The 22,591-nt window shown below is 34.7% G+C and overlaps 1 protein-coding gene across 1 annotated transcript; it reads right to left on the bottom strand.

Annotated features, from left to right (window-relative positions):
* Positions 1-21,714: 21,714 nt before the first annotated feature.
* LOC131855276 (uncharacterized) lies at positions 21,715-22,569 on the bottom strand. The gene is made up of 2 exons (XM_059206527.1): positions 21,926-22,569; positions 21,715-21,830 (listed from the first exon to the last, which is right to left on the bottom strand). The coding sequence occupies exons 1-2, from the start codon at positions 22,237-22,239 to the stop codon at positions 21,776-21,778; spliced, it is 369 nt and encodes a 122-aa protein (XP_059062510.1). The 5' UTR covers positions 22,240-22,569; the 3' UTR covers positions 21,715-21,775.
* Between the last annotated feature and the right edge of the window lie 22 nt (positions 22,570-22,591).

The following is a 22,591-nucleotide window of genomic DNA, read 5'->3' on the forward strand; positions in this document are numbered from 1 at the left end:
TGTTATATATATTTTGATTGTTGGACCAAATAACAATCAAAATATACAATACATGTTGATATTGAATATTTAAGTAAATTATTAAATAAATAATCCTGGACAATTGCCACAGCGCCATCAAGACCCACGGTAAGCAGAGCTTGTATTATGGGTACACTGTCTAGTGACACTAATATAAATACATAGATATTTTTTTTAAATACATACATAATATAGGGAACACCCAGACCGATACATACAATCATACTTATGCCTACAAATATTGGTACCGTGAGAGGAATCAAAGCCGCGACCGTCGGAAGTAAAGCGGTGTGCTAAACCACTAGACCACCGTGGCCGTCAAGTGATTCCAATATGTTTTCCACAGATGTGTACATATTGGTTATTTCAGACAATAGCTTGTTTATGGTATATTATATAGTCCACAATTATCATCTGCTTCTTCCTTATCCCATTTATTTGTGGTCGGCGTAATATGGTTTTCTCTTCCATTCATCTCTGTTCGCAGTCATCCCGTTATTTACTCCCTATCTTACCATATCATCTTTCACACAGTCCATCTATCTCTTTTTCGGTCATCCTCTACTCTTATAACCATCCACATTCATATGTACACCTTACTTAGGATATGATCTTCATTCTTACGCATTACATGCCCATACCACGATAGACGATTACTCTTTAACATCTCCGACATCTAGTCCACAATTTCATTCATTCATAATTTAAGAGCTACGCTCTTGTCGGTGGAGCTCTTGCCACTTTCCGCGATTTTCCATCATGCTCTTTAATTCTTGATGTTCTTCTAGTTCACAATATATTACCGTAAATCAGTAAGTCTATACATAATCTATTTTTAGAAAGACAAAGAGAATCTGACGCTAAGCACACAATGCAATGCACAATAACGATGGGACTAGTGTTACCATAGTTTTAAATTTTTATAATATCTACATCTATACATATAAATAAAATTTAGGTGTCTGTTTATATTATTGAAATAACCGATTTTTACTACATGCATGTGAATATAAATACGGCACATACACCAAAAAAACATTTTTTACCATTTTTGTCTGCTTTTCTGTTTGTTCCGGCTAAACTCTGAAATGGCTGGACCGATATTGACGGGACTTTTTTTGGCAGGTAGGTAGCTGATGTAATAAGGAGTAACTTAGGCTACTTTTATTTTAGAAAAACATTTTTATTTTACTACCGTCATGACTACAGCTAGTTAGTAATATAAGAAACCTAAAAGTAATATAAGCTTACCACGTAGACTAATTTTGAAATTATTTTTTCGGATCCTTTTTCATAACACCTGTTTAGATTTTAAAATAACAGAAAAACCCACAGATTACTTGCAACTTTCGATTCTTTGTTTATCATGATGATGTCATTATTTTTAAATGGTACCTACGACTTGATTAATTGCTTTCTGATACACGCACTGATTAATTTACAGGAAAAAGTCGATGTATCTGAAATTCAATTGAGATACCGATAATATCATTATAGTTTGTTCATTTTCTTGAATAGTGTTTATATATATATTTATTTACTAGCTGTGTGTAAATTTAATTTCAAATTCTAGCTTTAAAAATAACGATACATACGATAAGCCATTCATGAATTATCTTTTTAAATAAATTACAGTATATATATTACAAATTCATTTAGAATTTTCTTATATATTCTTATATACCTATATATTTTCTTATATATTCTTATATAAACAGCCTTTGTGTTAGAAAGATGGAAAGCAAAGAAGTAAGTAAAATTTTAAATCAATGTCAAAATATAAAATAAAATGTCTATAACGTTTCCAGCCAATATTATCAACATACCCCCCTTAATCTACAATGTATGTAACAGCAATATAAACAATAAACATGACATTGGAGATTAACAATAATAAAAGTTATACAATGCCTACATTAGTTATACAATTTTTAAATTTAACATTGCATAAAGGTTTGGTAAGCATGTCTGCCCACATTTTTTTCTGTTGGAACAAACTGTACATCAATTATCTCTTCCACTATCTTTTCTCGGATAAAATGAAATCGCGTATCAATATGCTTGGTTCGATTATGATGGACTGGATTTTGCGCTAATTTTATAGCCGACTGACTGTCACAAAATATCGTAACGCGCTGTAACTTACCGGTCACTTCTGATATGAAGCTGCGAAGATAACAAGCTTCTTTAGCGGCTGCTGTTAAAGCCATATATTCTGCTTCAGCCGAGGACAAAGCCACTGTAGGTTGCTTTTTACTTTCCCATGCAACTGGTCCATCTGCCAGCTTCATATAAAAACCTGTATATGAACGGCGCGTTTCAACGCAATTCGCCCAATCAGCATCTGTGAACCCGTACAATGTTTTCTTTGTACATCGATATGTCAGTGAATAATCAATGGTACCTTTTAAATATTGTAGTACATGCTTTGCGGCTAACCAATGGGTTTTATTAAAATTAGAATTAAATTGACCCAAATAACTGGTTGCAAAAGCGATGTCCGGGCGTGTATGAGTGGCCAAAAAAATTAGGGATCCAATCAGTTCCTGATAAGGATAAGAACAACATTCGTTCTGATCATTAGGCTCTAGTTTCTTATTTATTGGTGTGCGTACCGTTTTACAATCTTGCATACCAAATTTCGCTAAGAGCTTTTCCACAAAAGTCCTTTGATTCATTTTCAATATCCCTTCTTCATTTGATATATTAATACTTAAATAATACTTTAAATCGCCTAACTCCTTTAAACTGAAATACTTTTCCAAATCATTTTTCACATTGTCATATGTCATGTCATTTTTATAGAAAAGAATTATGTCATCAACGTAAATAGCTAATATTACTAATTCGTCACCAAAAAGTTTCGTATATACACATGGTTCCGAAGGAGTTTTTGTAAAATTCATTTTTGATAAAGTATTATCTAATTTTATATTCCATGCACGTGGGGCTTGTTTAAGTCCATATAGCGACTTATGTAATCTACATACCTTTTTCTCACTGTTTTCTGAAAAACCTTGGGGTTGTTCCATATATACCTCCTCCACAAGGTCTCCATTTAGAAATGCGGTATCTACGTCGATATGGCGCATCTTTAGGCCAAATTCAACAGATAATGCAAACAAAGTTCGCAAAGATGACATTCTAACTACAGGAGAAAAAGTTTCATAGTAGTCTAGTCCAGCTATTTGACTGTAGCCTTTCGCAACTAATCGTGCTTTGTATTTAACAATGTTCCCGTGCGCATCTCGTTTTTGTTTGAATACCCATTTACAAGGTATGACTTTCTTTCCTGATCTATCTACTAAACTCCACGTATTTAGTTTTTGGAGAGATCTGTACTCATCTGCCATAGCTTGTTTCCACTTATCAGCATCTACAGCATTTATTGCCTCCGTATAAGTAGAAGGTTCATCTGGTTCCATTATAGAATTACATACCTGATAAGTTAAGAACTCAGGTGATTTTCTCGTTCTCAAAGGATATCGACGCTCTGTTTCTACGTTTTCTGGTGTTTCTCCATGCTGATTTGGATCTATAGGTGAGGGTATCACGGTCTCTTCGTGAGTTTGGGCATCCTCAAATATATCCTCTTCAACTGCCTGTTCTACTTCTGTATTAGTAGAAAATATAATAGGCATGTGTAAATTATTAGAAAAATCAGCATTGGTATTACAGTTCTTAATACTATGAAAAACATTCTCAAAAAATGAAACATCTCGAGATTTTACTAACTTTCTCGGACATTGAGCGTTACGAAAAAGATAAGTATTATGTTCAGTAGTATACCCAATAAAAATATGTTCTTCAGCTTTATTATCTAATTTCCTCCTATTACATGAAGGAATATGTACAAATGCCCTACAGCCAAACACACGAAGATGGTTTAAGTTCGGTTTATGATCATACCATTTTTCATAAGGCGTCATGCAACTTAAGGCACGATGAGGACATCTATTCTTTAAGTATACAGCTGTCTCAAAAGCATCTTGCCAATATGCCTTTGATAAATAACTGTCAGCTAATAAAGAATGAGCCTTTTCTGCAATCGACCTATTTGTACGTTCAGCCACACCATTTGACTGTGGGCTATAAGGCGCTGTGGTTTGGTGAGTAATGCCCTGAGAGTTAAGGTACTGAATGAAGTCACTATTAACATATTCAGTGCCATTATCCGTCCTTAACTGTTTTATATGACCGTTTAATTGTTTTTCCACTAGAGCTTGAAAAACAATAAATTTATTTTTCACTTCTGTTTTATTTGAAATAAAATATACAAAAGTCATTCGTGTAAAGTCGTCAATGAAAAATAAAGCATATTTGTTACCTTGAAAAGAGACTTCAGGTAATGGGCCACATAAATCAGAATGAATAAGTTGTAGTGGCTCAGTCGCTCTTTTACATAGAATGCTTTTAAATGGTTTTCTGACCTGCTTGGCTTCAATACATGCTACACAAGGCTCCTTATCTGCTATACCAAAATGTATTATAGCTTGACCTTTTAATGATTGTAACCCAAAACGACAAAGATGACCTAACCTCCTATGCCATAAACGATATTGTGACAAGTCAGTTACTATATCGGCATGTGAAACATTGTAGCTCAACTTTGTAGTATTATTAATAGTACAGTCCAACGTATACAGTCCACCAGAATTCGTACCATGCAATATTGATTTACCTGCAATACAAACATCATTAGAATTATAAAAATTACAACCATTTTTATCAAAAATTACAGTATAACCTTTATCAACTATAGTTTGGACAGAAATTAAATTCGCCTTTAGTTCGGGAACATAAGCAACATCACTAATCCTATCAAAAAATTTACTTTTAGTATTAATGGGAACAGTACCTACGCCAGAGCAGTTAATATCTGTACCGTTTACTATTGTAACTTTACCAGAACAAGGTTTAAGAGACGTCATCCAATCTAGTCTCGAAGACATATGTTTCGTTGCTCCTGAGTCAATTACCCACCTGTTCATTTGTAAACCATCATTTGCTCCAAGAGCGTGAGCGCTCAATACGGAAGATTCTTGTGATGTCTTGCTTTTAAAGATTTTCTTATTTGGACAATCTGGGCGTTTATGTCCTGGCTCCTTGCAATCGTAACATATAATTTGCTTCTTCTGCTTCTTATATTTATCTGGACGGGTCCTTGTCTTTAATGCTGATACAGGCTCCATATCGCGAGATAACTCATTTAAAAGTTTAGTTTTGACCAAATCAGAGGTAATTTCAATGTTGCTATTCTCTAGTCCCATGATAAGGGGTTCATATTTTAATGTAAGACCGCCTAACAGAATCGCCGCAACGGAAGCATCTTCTATGACTTTCCCTATATCTGCGAGATCTTGGACGGTGCTCATTATTGCATTTATGTACTCTTCCATGCCAGAAAATTGTTCGAGATTGAATTTGTATAGTTTTCTCTCTAAAGTTATTCTACGACCCATGCTGCGGTTTTCATATGCCTTTTTCAACTCATTCCAAGCATCTTTGGCGGTTTTACAGTTCCGTACATGAGTTATGGCTGGGCCGTCTAACGTCAAATTAATTTTTGACAAGGCTTTCCGATCTTGACGGATTCTTGTCGCTTCTGGTACAACCACACCTTCGGGATACCCTACTATTGTCTCCCAAAGATCTTCATGCAGTAAGTAATTACTCATCTTAAGTTTCCAATTATCCTTCTTTATTACAAAGATATATGGTATTACTTACGCAGGAACTTGAACTCGAAATTCCTCGAGTTGTATTATCACCAGCGTGCATTTTTACTATTATTTTTGTAAAAATATGTAACAAAAATCCTTATAATTTTAAATTATTTGTTAGAGCATTCGTGCTGATAACGTGTTAGAAAGATGGAAAGCAAAGAAGTAAGTAAAATTTTAAATCAATGTCAAAATATAAAATAAAATGTCTATAACGTTTCCAGCCAATATTATCAACACTTTGTCGTATTTATCTGAGTTTGGAATGCCAAGTGTATTTTTTTGTATCTGCTCTTTAGGGCACTAGACCAAAAAATGTGGTGGAGAAGGATGGAAAGAATTAGCTGGAAACATAAAATAAGAAATGAAGAAGTACCGCAAAGGGTTAAAGAAAAAAGACAGATCATAAATAATATTGAAAATAGACGAGGAAAAATGTTAAGGCACTTGTACGGCACGATGTACTTATGATATTATTATAGAAGGAATAATAGAAGGAAAAACCAAGACTAATATCAAACAGATCAAGGAAAAGGTAGGAGTGATATCATATCAACAATTAAAGAGATTGATGGAAGATCGTAGAAAATGGAATAAGAGCACCTCAAATAAAAAAAAAATTAATTATTTCGCCTTTAAAAAATACATTCACTCCTAAATATTAGTCCTTCTACTGTAGTATCAACTCCTAATTTTTTATAGCAATATTGCAATACGATTTCCGAGACAGTTAGTTATATAATATAGTAAAATATCGTATCAGTATTTTAAAATCAGTATTATGAAATGTCCATACTAGATCAATGAAGTGTAGACATCACACAAATAGGTGGCTAATCAGTGTAACGTATTGGTTTACTAGTACAAACCGGATCGATGTACAGACACATGATATCGACTTGGTATCGATGACTTCTTGTTTGTATATCCGTATGTATCCCATCACAGGAAGCTGGATACAGATATTTATTTAATTCGACTATAAAAACTAACGAAGAAAATAACATATTATTCCCATACTATGAATTAATATCAAACTCAACCTCAAGATAATTTATTCACAGAGCACCTTTGGGCCTATTATACAAATAATTTTTTGTATCACTCATCGTGAATACAAATGTTTGTGCCGTGCGAGGAATCGAACCCGCGACCATCAGGCGGTGTGCTAAACCGCTAGACCACCGTGGCTGTCAACTTTTATAATATCATAACTACTGTTATATATTTATATGTTTATATATATATATATATATCTATAACTGACGCCTTATATACAGCTCACGGTAGTTTGGCAGTCAGGACTGCATCAAACTACACTGATGGAGGTTTAAATAAATAAATATATATTTATGTTAAAATTTATTGGAGAAATAAAGAAATGTTCATAAGTATCTAAGAATTCAAGCTGCTTCGCGGCTGAATTAGTTTAGACTGAGTTACACATGATGATGACTCTAAAAGTTTATAAATAGACTAGCTACCCACCCCGGCTTCGCACGACTATGTATTATGTATATAAACCTTCCTCTTGAATCACTCTATCTATTAAAAAAAACCGCTTCAAAATCCGTTGCGTACTTTTAAAGATTTAAGCATACATAGGGACGGACAGACAGCGACAGCGACTTTGTTTTATACTATGTAATGATGTATATAGTAATAACCCCATAGTAAGCATGTCGTAATTGATCATACCTCATGTTGATAGTGTTGACACCGTGTCATGTGTGAACAAAATATAACACCATGACATGACGCACTGCGGTTCAAAAATAGATCTGTTTGACCGAAACAAATACGGGCTAGTCGCAACTCTGTACGTAGATTTTAGATCCGTGAATAGCTTTCGTGTTACGTAACTATTATTTATTTATTTCAGGCAACTAGGCCCACATTATAACGAACAGATGACTTTTATGCCGTGATTAGAAAAAAAACTGCATCTCTATTCATCAGAATGTGTTGTAGCTATATATATATACTAGCTGTCCCGGCAAACGTTGTTTTGCCTTAAAATAAAAAAAAAATTAGGATTGGATTACCCCTAATTATTAGGGGGATGACAAATAGATGTTGGCCGATTCTCAGACCTACTCAATACGCTCACAAAATTTCATGAGAATCGGTCAAGCCGTTTCAGAGGAGTATGGGAACGAAAACTGTGACACGAGAACTTTATATACAAGATGTATATTCTATAACATTCTGAACATATTGATGAAAAAAAATGATTTGCCTATAATAAAACTTGTGTGAGTGTACTTGTTAGGCACAGGTCTCACAATTTCTAATGACTGTAACTGTAATACTAGAGTTAAGAACTTTACTAACAATAGATTATAAAAAAAAAACTAAGAAATGGGCCATTGATGCCAAAATAAACATCTTATTATTATTATTATTATAAATACCTTATAGACTAACATACTTGACGACCTCGGTAGTCTAGAGGTCTAGCACACCGCTTTACGACCGATGGTCGCGGGTTGGATTCCTCGCACGGCACAAACATTTGTATTCATGAGTATGATTGTTTGTATCGGTCTGGGTGTTTTCTATACATCTGGGTGTTATGTATATATTATAATATATATGTATTTACAAAAAAAAATCGTTATTACGACGGACCGAGCCGAGGTCCGAAACCCTAGCGCTGCCCTCAGACTAAAGTCGTATCCGTCAGTCGGGAGTTGCCCTTCAGCCGCTCCATAAGTCCTTCCACGGGTTTGGAGTACCATCTGCACTCGCCCCCTATCGTCCGGTGAAGCTGTAAAGACCACCTGCGGCCAACAGCATTAGAGTAGTCCGAAAAAAAAGATCAAATCTAAGGCTTCCACAAAACTACCGCACGTCAGATGTCATAATTGATATTTCGATATCTAAATCCTAGATTACATTATACACGTAAGTTGTGCATAGAATACAGCCCAATCTAGATTACAACAAATTCTGACGCATTTAGTATGACGCGTATACACGGTTCGAATTGATTATATTTATATATATATCAGGCTACTACGCCCATGAGAAGAATGGAAAGAATTAGCTAGAAGAATAAAGGAAGAAATGAAGAAGAATTGCATAGGGTGAAAGAAAACAGGCAGATATTCAATGATATAGAAAGTAGACGAGGAAAAATGTTAGGACACTTGATACGGCATGATGAATTTATATAATTTCATAAATTCATCGTGCCGGATCGTCGAATTATTGGGGGAAAGATAGAAGGAAGGAGGGAGAGAGGAAGACCAAGGCAAAGCTACATCAAGCAAATGAAGGACAGAATTGGAGTCGTGTCGTATCAATGTCTAAAGAGTATGATGGAATATTGTAGAATGTGGCAAGAACTCCACCGACAGGAGCGTTACTCTTAAATTTATGAATGAATGAATGAATGAACTAGGCCTAGTGTACTAACATCATCATCATCATCACTTCCGTCTACTGCTGAACAAAGGCCTCCCACAAAGATCTCCACGACGATCAGGCCTGCGCTGCTCTCATCCAACGCCTTCCATCTTGATCCGATCGTCGGTGCACCTTGCTGGAGGCCTTCCCACGCTGCGTCATCCTGTCCGCGATCACCACCTTAGGAATCTGTCGTGCGATATATGGACTAACATACATATGAATTAATATTATAATAATTGAATCTGTGGTCACGGCATGCGGCACTGACGACGGCAAATTGCTTGATAAGAATTCTTTGATTCATATGAAGACAATATTATATTTGAAAATTATACGTTCCTTGTCATCTTTAAACATCTTAATCATTATCATTACATAGTGTAAAACAAAGTCGCTGTCGCTGTCTGTCCGTCCCTATGTATGCTTAAATCTTTAAAACTATGCAACGGATTTTGAAACGGTTTTTTCAATAGAATACAGGGATACAAGAAAAAGTTTGGGACTTGATGGCACTGTGTGAATTGCCCAGGAAAAAAATGTTCGCAAAATACTATTAAATATAGCAATCCACAATCTTGCTTCTTACTATTATAAACAATAGAAAATTATACTATTTCTTTTATGTCATTAGTTCTTTAATGTCATGCCACAGATAAGTCAACATTACATTCTCTTACAAAGATTTTTTGCAAGTAAATTAAATAACAATAAATGGAAATAATAGAGATGCATGTATAGACGTTTATTATAGCAAAGCGCAGTGAGAGAAGTGATATAAAAACAATTGTATAAAAAGAACTCTCATATTTTAAATACGGATAAACGAATATAAAAATGCCAGTGACTCTCATTGTAGGTCTGATAAATTAAATAAAGTAGTATATCTGAATCAGCTACTAAATCGATATCTGTGTATGTACCTACGTAAACCTTAGTTTTTTTCCTATAATTATGACATTATTTACTCGGGTGACATAATTGTTGAAAAGCAAGACTTACACAACGCTATGCATGCGCTAGCGCACATTTTATATGTACTAGCTAGCCACGCATTCGTACGAGTGTTTTTTTAAATAAAATGTCTAAAATAAAAGCCTAAGTTATCCCTAATAACTTTGGTTATTTGCGAGTGAAGGTCTGGTCAAAATAGGTCCAGCCGTTTCAGAGATTGACAATGTAAAAATTTAGGGTAACAATAAAATTATTTAAAAGAGCCACACGCAAGTTTCTTGCTCGTTCTTCTTGTGATGAGACAGCTACCCAAATGAGCGGTAGATAAAAATTGTGATGACAATTCAAAAGTGCTTCGATGTAAATTTATTTGAATGAATGATTTTCTATTCTATCAGAGAGAAATAACAGATAGACGGACAGACTAACACATATTTTTGATAATATTTACATTATCAAAATATTTTTTTCTTCCATATTTGTAAGCAAAATTATGACAAATATTGCTTTAAAAATACAGTTATATTTTTTTTAATATGACATTATTAGGAAGCAAAGTTATATTCTCTATTATAAAGATATATTTAAAAAATGTTGTTATACCGTATTTTTGTATATAATAGGATCCCGTAATGGGATGTATATAACTGGATTATTCCCACAGAAGCCTAATTGAAGCCTTATACATACAGATGTATACCTACATCTACCTACTGTCAAGTCAACTTATTTCCCCCTCGAAGTTAAGGTTTGTGAACTGCAATCAAGGGCGGATCCACCTTCGGCGCCAAGAGAGGGTCACATAGTCGTGGTAAATTCAAGAACTTATAATTTAATTTTGATAACAATAGGTACAAGTAAAAAGTAGGCATATTATTAATGTATTTAAGAACTGTAGGTATTCCGGTACCATTAGCATGTGTGAGACCACAAATATTTAGTGCGGAAACCTGACCACCGCTGCACCGCTACTGGAAGCATGGCCTTCTTTATCAAATTACGACTACTGTATGCAACTGCATTTACGAAAATATATGCTTTAATATAAATAATAAATAAATAACCCTGGACAATTAACACAGCGCCATCTAGTCTCGTAGTAAGCAGAGCTTGTGTTATGGGTACTAAACAACTGAAATAAATACTTAATTATTTTTTTTGTAAATAGATACATAATATACATAGAAAAAGCCCAGACCGATACAAACAATCATATTCATGAATTAAAATGTTTGCACTGTGCGAGAAATCGAACCCGCGTCCATCGGAAGTAAACTGTTGCGCTAAACTGCTAGATCGACGAGGCCGTCAAAGTTTTATGCTTTTACTATTTATATTAACACCTTAAGTAAGTAATTGAGGCTAAAGTATTAAAAAATAGTTATGTACCTCATATATATATATTTATGTACTAGGGTCCTTAGAGGATGTACAACTTTTTTTTTACTGTTTTAAATTTGATGCGGTCATTATTTATACGTATAATTAGTCAAAATCACGAGATCTTTTTTAGTTTAATTAAACCAATCAGTAATTAACAAAAACTGCGATCAGTGTATTAAATGTGTTTGAAGATACTGTGAGTATAGTTTGCCGAGATGAATATCAAGCGAGTTCCAATAGTAGCAACAAACGAAGACATATGAAGGTAGATGCATATGTTTGCCCATAAAAAATATTTTATGTACCATCTACCCGCTGCTCTTCAGTTTACCCGTGATCATGGCGGCAGCACTGCCGAAATATCGGGAACTCAATAAAAATAAAACGCGGTAAGATCCTGTGATTTTTACTATATTTTTTTAAGTACATTCTTATCTTCTTTTTGTATGGCATTATTTATAATGCCATACAAACAGTTACTGCCATACATTCAGTATACTGATGTACTGAATGAATTCGTTACGATGGTCTAACTTACCTTTTTTCATTGTTGTTGTTATTTTAAAATTCGTCCAATTTGGACAGGCGAAGAGAATTGGTCATACAGCCTACCTAGTCAGTAGTTAAATAACCTCTTTTTATGGTCATCCTATCATCCTGCACTGGCCAGTCTAAACTAACAGTACAGACTGGTGCATACTAGTAGTAACTTTAGTTATTTTTACGGAAATTTCCTAAATTATTTTTATCAATGCATTTAGATTGCGTGGATACACTCATGCTCAGTGCGGTCGCCGCTTGCGATACGTTATCACATGTTATCAGTATATCACCGATTTATCAATGATGAGTAACAAAACAATACAAAATTTACGATATACTTAATAATGCGCTGTAAATTTTATCGTGTCATATCAAATCATTCAGCTAAGTTTTTATTTTCAAGTCCGAACCGGATTCTTAAGATAAATGCGAGAAATGTTATCACGTTTAGTTTATCAACCGATTTTATAAACGGTTATTTTTTACTCGACTTCTTCGACGTATCTTCGTACACAAATATGTACAAATATTCCAGTTTTGAACAATTAATTCTACAAGCAAGTTCGTTATATTTTTTGTGAATATATTTGATTGTTATTTTCTTGTAAAAAAATAATTTTTGCTAAACCTAATCGTATAATAGAGATAATGGTTGTTATCTAATATGAACTAATATAAAAACGAAGGTACATATATTTTTTGTTTGTTTAATAATAACAAATATACTTACTTTTAAAAACCCTTACACGCAGAGCTTCGTCTGCCTCATATATCTGCTATATTTTTCATTGCAACTCCGCTCCTATTGGTCGTAGCGTGATGTTATAAATAATACTAATAAAATATAATATTAAAGTACTACATGATACTGATAATAGTGCCTTCCTTGATAAATGAGCTATCCAACATATAAAGGATTTTTAAAATCCGTTTAGTAGATCCAGAGAATATGCCTAACAAACTCACAAACTTTACCCCTTTATAATATTAGTCTAAATAGATAAGGAAGTACCTAATATACTAGATACCTACTTAACACACCAGGTCAGGAATGCTAACAGTAGAAAAATGCCTCTATTTTTTTAAACTTAGGCTTCGGTACGAGATCATTCTTATTCCCGAACAAGTTTGTACGAGATTATTTTGCGAAAGAACATTTCATTACTCAATGGTATACCCATTATTTTGTTTAATTCCGCTAATACTAATTGTAGCGGAATTGAACAAAATAATGGAAATCGAGATTTTACATATTAAAAATTATATAGACTGACGACCACGGTCTAGCGGTCTAACCCACTGCTTTACGACCGATGGTCGTGGGTTCGATTCACCTTCACCTCGCACGGCACCAACATTTGTATTCATGAGTATGATTGTTTGTATCGGTCTGGGTATTTTCTATGTATAATATGTATGTATTTAGGAAAAAAAATCAATGTACATATTTGTATCAGTTATCTAGTACCCATAACAAGTTTTAGCTGGCTTAACTTAGGTCTAGATGGCGCTGTGTGAATGTCCTGAGATTATTATTTTTTTTTTCTCTCGACTTTCGCCGGTAATCTTGGTATGTACGGACCTGAGTCAAGTACATAACAATGTTCTATTTTAGGTGAATATACTATTATTATTATTATTATTATTATATAGTATATTTTGTCAAATTATGTTCCATTTTACAGAAGTCCATTTTACTACTTAATGGATATATATTATTTTGTTTAATTCCGCTAATTGTAGCCGAATTAAACATAATAATATACCTACATCCATTAAATAATATATATAGGGAAATAGAAAATAGATCAAAATGATCATGATTTAAGATGTCAGAAACCCAAATTGTGTGTCTTTTTATATTTTGTACGAGAGTTGTTACTCTGCTCCTCTCTCTGACTGAAAATCAAAGGAGAGAGAGATATTTTTTTTATTATTATAAAATAAGAATACCGCTTATAAACTTGTTTAGATATATACATATATATATATTGTATATACTTTGTATGTATATATGTTTATTTTTAATATTTACTTGTAATATTAATTTCATAAATTTGAAAATGTATTATCTACTATTCAATCATATATAACTAATATCTAGGTGACCGGGTTTCATTCAGCTGAATTTCTAGAAATCAGGGCATAATAATGTTATTGTATTTAATTTCCCCGCGATGACTAATTACAGATAAAATATTCATCATCAAAAATTTGTGTGATTTGGTTTATGCGTAATTTTATCGTATTTTATCATCATCAATCATCAGAATCAGTTGTCATAGTTTGCTATGAAAAACACATGTTAGTGGCGTGATAATCAAGACTTCGTGTAGTATAAATTACTCTGTACACTATTACAGAGTAAGACTTTTTAAATCTCTACATAGTATAAAATGAAATCGCTTCCACTGTCTGTTCGTTTAGATCTTTTAAATTGAATTTTAATTGACACATATTTCATGGAATTAGGTCTTATTTAACGGAAGTACATTTTATTACTTTATTGATTTATATTGTTTAATTCCGTTATTATTAGCATGTGTGAGAACACACTATCAGTGCGGAAACCCGACCATTTGCAACCATTATTAATCTACACTCATATTGCGACAAGTGTTTCGCCTCTGAATGTGCCATCATCAGGCATTGAATAGATCTCGAATATGAAAAGCCTATTCTCGACTATTCGGCGGCAGTGGCAGTTTGGTCGATGAACTTTGGACTCACACAATGGTAGTGGAATTAAACAAAATAATATAAATTCATTAAGTAACGACAGTTCCCACTCTATCATCATATTCATCATCAACAGATACATCATCAACAGATACATCATCAGGTCGACCTTCATCATTCTAATTAAATAAAAAACATTTTACTGAAAGTAATAATAATAATAATGTAATAAAAATGTTTTATTTTTCTCAACTTTTGGACATTTCAACATAATAGGGTTAATTGCACAGGTGTTACCTACTCACTACTAGCTATGCCACATTGTTGGGTTGACTGGTAGAGATCTCTCTTAGAGATAAGTCCACCTTTGCTCACTCTGTATATGTTTAAGTTTACAACTGTATTTAAAAGTGCAGTAAAGAATATATAATAATAATATACTTTTTGCGTCAAGCGAGTACATTACATGTCTTTTAAACAAAATATATGTAGATCTAAAAATCACAATGTAGAATCATATATTTCGCCTATACAACAGGCACTTTCACTAACTATTCACATAAAAAAAATGAGTAATAATAAAAAAAATATTAAAAAAAAAAAATTTAGCTGTACGCATCATGCGGCCGGCGAATGGACCAATGATAAGAAACTTGGCGCCAAAATACAAGATAAAACTAACGTATCACTACTGAAAATTTGATAAATGTGGATTACTTCATTGAATATTTTTTTCTATGTTTGTTCGAGGCAAAGGTCACAGATCATGCTGCCTAATGTTCGATACTTTTATATTCGTAAATTAAAGTGTATGCTTGCTTTGAAACCACGTGTTGTATTCAACAATATGTAACATGTTCAATACTTTACTGTATAAGTAATTACATTTGTTTTTTTAAATGTAGTGTTTGTCTCCAAGTTATTTTTCGACAAGAAAATAGACAAAGGAACATTTTAAAGGCCATGTGAATTATTGATTACTGAATTAATATTAATAATAATTCCTGAAAATATGAAAATTTATTTAATGCACCACGTTATGTATGATATACATGCAAAATCTTAATACGTTTTTGTATCATGACGAAGACCTTCGCTAGACACTGCAAATTGAACAAACATATGGTAAACCTTTTAAGAAGAAAATTAAGAATAGAATCCTAAGCCTGTGCACAACAAAAATCTGTAGATTTTGCACAACTGAAGAGGAAACGCCACTACACATCCTATGTGGTTGTAGCCCACTCATGCATAAACGAAATATCTCCTTTGGAAAGTTGGAGTGTAACTTTTCCATCCTATTAATTTTCGGAAGTTCATTATCTCAGATGAATTTTAGTTTGTTAACGGTGTATCCATCACTAGAGTCTGCCACTACAATTACATAAAAAAAAGATTTATAGTATTTCACTTAACAAGTTTGTTTACTTTTTATCTTTGGACAAATTGACTAAACTGCGTACGTGATCATACTCACGAAATAATTTGTTATTACCGGGTGACAAATCGAAAATACCTAAAGTTTTCCAATGTATCCACTGAGCGGGTGATGACAAGTTTCTAGTGATGAACTGTTGACAGTTCCATAAAATTTATAATCAACAAATATTAACGTGAAATATAAACACACAGTTACAAGTCAGTGATCTGGGCCAACATAAACATAATTGTGGATTCTATTCCATGTTTACACCTATCTAGTTTATCGTTGTCTATGTTTCAATCATTTTTTTAAAAAACACGTGCGTTCAAAAATTCCTTTGGAAAACAACTAAAAATTATAAGTTAACTTAGGTTTCATGCAACACGTATTATTTATTCTTTTTTATTGGGGAGTCAGGTGCTTGGACTTGTAGCACTGCGACTGACTCAGATCTATTCTGCTGGCTATTCTTTAAAATTCGCTACCTAGACCTGTCAGGGACAAGAACTGAAGGATATTCTTAGGAGCAATGGTTTTTATCTCCTCATGATAGACTGTGAACTTTCCAAAGTGGATTTTTTTTAAGGAATGATGATGGAATGGTGCAATTGCCTGCGCTAACGATGTACGCTGGCGAGGCACCTTTGGAGCACACCACCACCCATCGTGGCAAATTCACCAGAAATTTGACATGATGGTTTCCAGGGGGAAGGTCAACCTGACTGATTCACATTACTAAAAATGCCTTAAACGTAATATCTCGTTTGGGGCCCCCCAAAAGAAAAATGCGATATGGACTTAAATTAGAAAATTTCCCAATATTTATGATAGACAAATTTAAAATATGTAACAAGAGTTCTGAAAACAATAAGTAATAAAAATAAGTAGTGTAAATATTGAAGTATATAGGGTATTACAGGTAGCATACATTAAATAGCTAGTATTATAAGAAAAAGAAGCCTTATTGTACACACAGGATGACAATAATAAGAAAGGCCTAAAGGATCTCCTCTGAACCACACGATACAGACTTGCATGTCTAGTGTGTGGTTCGCCATATTGTGTAATAAGTGTAAAAGTGTTTTATTGGCCAATAAAGTTCATTATTATTTTTTTTTTTTCCCAAAAATTCTCATCTCCCCTCTTAAGGAGAGGAGATGGCAACATAACCCCGGCAGAAGTACAGTCGGCCGGGGTTCTTATTATTATTATTATTATGTCGCCACAACGGAAGCGACAGATATTACTTTAAACATAATAATAAAAAAAAAGTAGTGGGCTACAAGCACACCAACTACCATAATAGAAGCTCTGCCTAGCTTGGATAGATGTGCCACTATCCCCTTTACTAACAATTCCCTCCCCCCATTCGCAGTCTAATATTGTAACCACACAAATCTAGTAGCGATTGCCGCGTCGAGTAACGCACAAACAAATTCATTGGGGACAATCATGTGCCAACGTTTATTACGATTTAAAACACTATTTATAATCAAACAATTGTTGTGCATATTACGTAATAATAACATTGTCATTGTTTTGCGAGATACTATTTTAATAATAATAATGTCCCTGGACAATTCACACAGCGCCATCTAAAGCTTAGCTAAGCAGAGCCTATATTGTGTACTAGACAACTCTCCTCCTATGACCTCCACGCGGTTCCCCCTGGAAACCATCGTGATAAATTCTTGGTGAATTTGTCACGATGAGCTAACTTACCTGACCTCATGCTCATCTTATCATCTTCCACTGGTGCCCCGCTAGCGTAACCCGTTAGCGCAGGCGGGTGCACCATTCCATTATCATCAATAAAAAAAAAATTAAAGTGGTGGTGTATCAGCGCTACTGTGGCAGTTTGCCGTCGTCAGTGCCGATAGAGATTCATAAATAGAAACATACATCTTTTTAATCAGTAAAAATTCACCAGAAATTTATCACAATGGTTTCTAGAGGTTGTCAAACTGACATGGTACATTAGTATACTATATACTATAAACTAGTACCTACAACTATATATATTAGTACTAGTACACTATGGGGTTGTTAAGCCACATTACTAACAATCCCACTTTCTGAGATACGACTTTAGTTGAGGCCACTTTAGGGGTTCCAAACTAGGCTAAGACTGTCCTTTTTTATATCGCCATTGGAATGGTTCATATGAGGGTTAAACATACATACGTCCACCAAAAACTTCCATAAAAAATATATGAACTGAGAGAATATCTATATATGTTATAATTTACTAACATAATATGGATGTAATTCAAGATAAATAAATATATAAAGTAAATAAAAAAGACATTTGTAAGTGAAATAGCCGAAAGGTCTTGATAAAATGTTAATCTCTATGATAAAATAATTTTGTCTTAAGATTTTCACTTTATGCATTAAGCATATTACTAGACTCGGTTGTTCGCCTATATTAGCAGAATAGTTACGGGAAGAAAGGTCACTTGGCTTGGCTCCAGTAGGTACCGACGACATCTCGTGGCAAGACGTTACTATAATAAAAAGTGTTTTACACATAATTTGTAACTATTTATAATACTAATGTATATTATTCTCGTATCACAATATTTGTAACAAAACTCCTCTGAAACGGCTCGTACGATTCTTGTGATGTTTTGAATATTCAGTGGATCTGAGTGAGATCTTTGTGGAAGCGACGACGAGAAGACTTGACGAAGTTTTCCAAAAGCTACAACTAAGCATACATAAATACGTTCGTTCAAAACCGAGAACCAACAACTAGGTAAAAATGTTCATAAAGTTAGAAATATTTATTTTACGCAAGCCTGTTATTTATAGAGACTTGTTGAATGTAAATAGACAATTTTTTATGTACCGAAACAAAGCCGGCGGCTGCTCTCTGTGTCATGGACGGCAGTAATACGTACACAATTTCCTATTTAATTGTTTGACCTTGTAATACGGACTAATGAATACTTAAAAATATAGAAATTCGCGTCATATTATCATAAAAAATGGGGTAGAATGGGATTGTCCGCTGTGATCTGGAACAATCCGGGAGCTTCAGTCTCGAATCCGGAGAATATGTCTCAAAATAATCGGAAAAATTTGGGACAATTCGAGAGTCTCAGTCTTTGACCCGGAGAATATAAATCTTATAATAATTGGAAAATATTGGGACAATTCGGGAGTTTCAGTATCGAAACTGGACAATATAAATTTCACAATAACCGGAAAAATTTCAACAATTCGGGAGTTCAGTTTCGGACCCGGAGAATATAAGTCTCAAAAAAATGGGACAATACGGTAGTCTCAGTCTCTGACTTAGAGAATATAAATCTCATAATAATCGGAAAAAATTGGGACAATTCGGGAGTTTCAGTCTCGGACCCGGAGAATATAAGTCTCAAAAAAATGGGACAATACGGTAGTCTCAGTCTCTGACTTAGAGAATATAAATCTCATAATAATCGGAAAAAATTGGGACAATTCGGGAGTTTCAGTCTCGGACCCGGAGAATATAAGTCTCAAAAAAATGGGACAATACGGTAGTCTCCTCTGACTTAGAGAATATAAATCTCACAATAATCGGAAAAAATTGGGACAATTCGTGAGTTTCAGTCTCGAACCTGGACAATAAATTCACAATAATCGGAAAATATTGGGACAATTGGAGAGTTTCAATCTTGTACCTGGACAATGTAATATCACAAAGAAACACTGATATTTCTAAGGTTTGGGCCATGTTATATACTAGTAAATTCTTTTTTTAACAGTGGACATACAACTTTAGAAATAATTTCTTTTGTTTTAAGCGTGTTTCTTTACCCCAGTTTCAAAGTGGTAACCCCCAATAGTTAATAATTGCACTTACTTAGTCAACATTTGCACGGTGCAGTATAAATGCATTAATTAATTAATTTAAATTAGGCACCTACATAGATATTTGACGACCCCGATGGTCTAACGGTTTAGCTCACCGCTTTACTACCAATGGTCGCGGGTTCAAATTCCTCGTAGGGTGCAAACATTTGTATTCATGCCTTGATAAAAAAAATATTTTTATCAGTCCTTTACTAATAACACTTAACAAGCTCTGCTTAGCTTGGGACTAGATGGCGCTGTTGTTGTCCTGAGATATTATTGTTATTCTCATAATTATTTACTAATTATTATGAAACTGTTAAATTTATTACGTAATAGTTAAATATGAAGATATAAGTGAAGAGAAGAAATGGTATATTAAATAAAAGATGGAATACTTTCAAAAAGCAATATATTTATCCATTAGGTACATAATAAAAAACTTTCAGATCAAACGCTGCATCTAACATGCAATATGCTATGTTGCGGGCCAACTATAAATTACGTCACAGCGTATGACACAGTGTGACAAGAAGTAGGAAGGGTTCTGAATTTCGTGACATGACATTTTCAAACCTAATTTAGTACGTATAAAGTCGAAATTTGAACTATTAACAAAAACTTAGATATTCATCTATACATTTAAATAAAATTGGAGTATTTGTTTGTAATATTGAAATACTTCTTTTTACTATATGCATATGAATATAAACTGTCTGACTGTCTGTCTGTTTGTTCCAGCTAATCTCTGAAATGGTTGGTAGTATTTCATAAAGGTGTGTAATATTTGATGTTAGACAAGTGAGGGAAGGTTTAGTAAGAACGGGGGGGGGGAGGTAAAAAAATCATGAAATTAATGCAATGTAATTTATGGTTGGCCCATTATGACATGTTTACGAAATTTTATAAACAATACGAATTGTAATGAAACAGTTCGATTGTATTGTAATCAATACCAATATCAATAACATTAAAATATCTGATATGGCAGTTCGGTTATAAATTATTTAAGGAACTTTCAAAATATAACTTATATTTTACAAGTACTGCGCGTATCCAAATCTCATAATAATATAAGCTCTACACAGTATTCTTTCATTCCTCGACCACAAGACTTAGACAAATTTGGTTCAGTTTTACTGACACTATTTATATATATATATATATATATATATATAATAAGTATATCGAGTATAATACATACTACTGATAAAGCTGGTCCTTTAGTCAAAAGACAATTTTGATAATATAACATGATAGTCAAATTATATTGTTTAACTACATTTATGTCTTAATATCGACAGTTATCATAAAATAAAATTATAAATAGCAATTTCTAATATTCCAATAATTATACAATTTCACGTGGTTATTATCGATCGTTATCAAAAGTTGTTCACAAGTTCAAATTAATGTATGACCACATTCTAAAATAAATAACATCACTTACAAATAACAAATCACAGATACGATTCATAAACTGCCGCAGATTACACTAACGGCGACCGTCGGGGCGCTATAATTTATAACGGTCAGAATTTTGAGTGTCAACACTCTTAGCGACTCATTCCAGCCCCGAGGTCCATCTTAAACTAAACGCAGTCTCGAAACCATACGACAACCTAATACTGACAACCTGATGAATTGCATGCAACATTAATATGAGCATAGAATGGATACACTCGTTAGGTCCCGCCGGTCGGTCAGCACTCAGCACTCACTGTACTCAGCACTCAGCACTCAGCTCCGGTCCGAGGGGCTCATATCACAGAGGGTGTGGCGGCGCGCTCGGCCCGCGTCACAGGTACGGCATGCAGGCGGCGCAGCGCGAGCGCTCGGGGGACTCCGCGGTCCTGCACACAAGCACCCGTCAGCGGACGCTCACGAGCTGCGCTCCTCGCGCCGCGACTCCGAACGCCCCAGCGCTCGCTTCAACTTCTCCACCAACCTGGTGTGGAACTTGTCCGCGTCCCGGGAGTCCCGCGGGCGGCTAGCCGGGCCCCGGGGACTGTGGGGCCCGTCGGCGCGCAGCGAGCCCCGCGACGGCGGCGCGCGGCAGTACGACAGCGAGCGCATGGCGGGCGCGCTGCGGTGCGGGCTCAGCGCCGCGCGGGGCCCCACGCCGCCCGCGGGGCCCTCCGACCGCGACTCGGACACCTTCCGCACGCGCCCGCCGGGGCCCGCCTTCTCCCCGGACTCGGTGCTCCGCCGCGAGTTGTATATGTCCCAGTCGTTCTTCACTACCGGCATCATGAACGCCATCTCGATGACGGCGACGGTGACTCTTGAGTTTTAACGTGTTTGGTGAAGTACGGGCCGCACCGAAACGAATACGAAGCTCAGTTCGCGGAAAATAGTTTCGCCGATCGATATTTGTAAATCGCGATCTTTCAATATTAGCTTTCACAATTTTTCAGTATTATTATTTTTGAATAATTCTCTTATTTATTATTATTTAAATGTTGACTTTTGTATACGAATTTAGGCACAGACGAGGAAATGTTCGGCTTTCACCTCAATGTCACTGGCACTGAACCGATTAGGATAGGATGTTCACCCTAGGATGAATTGCGGTAGAATGAAGTATTCGTGAAAACACACCCTGAATATATGG

Source organism: Achroia grisella, unplaced genomic scaffold (genome assembly GCF_030625045.1).
Source record: "Achroia grisella isolate CSIRO2021 unplaced genomic scaffold, CSIRO_AGI_Agris_v1 utg1062, whole genome shotgun sequence".
Taxonomy (NCBI): Eukaryota; Metazoa; Arthropoda; class Insecta; order Lepidoptera; family Pyralidae; genus Achroia; species Achroia grisella.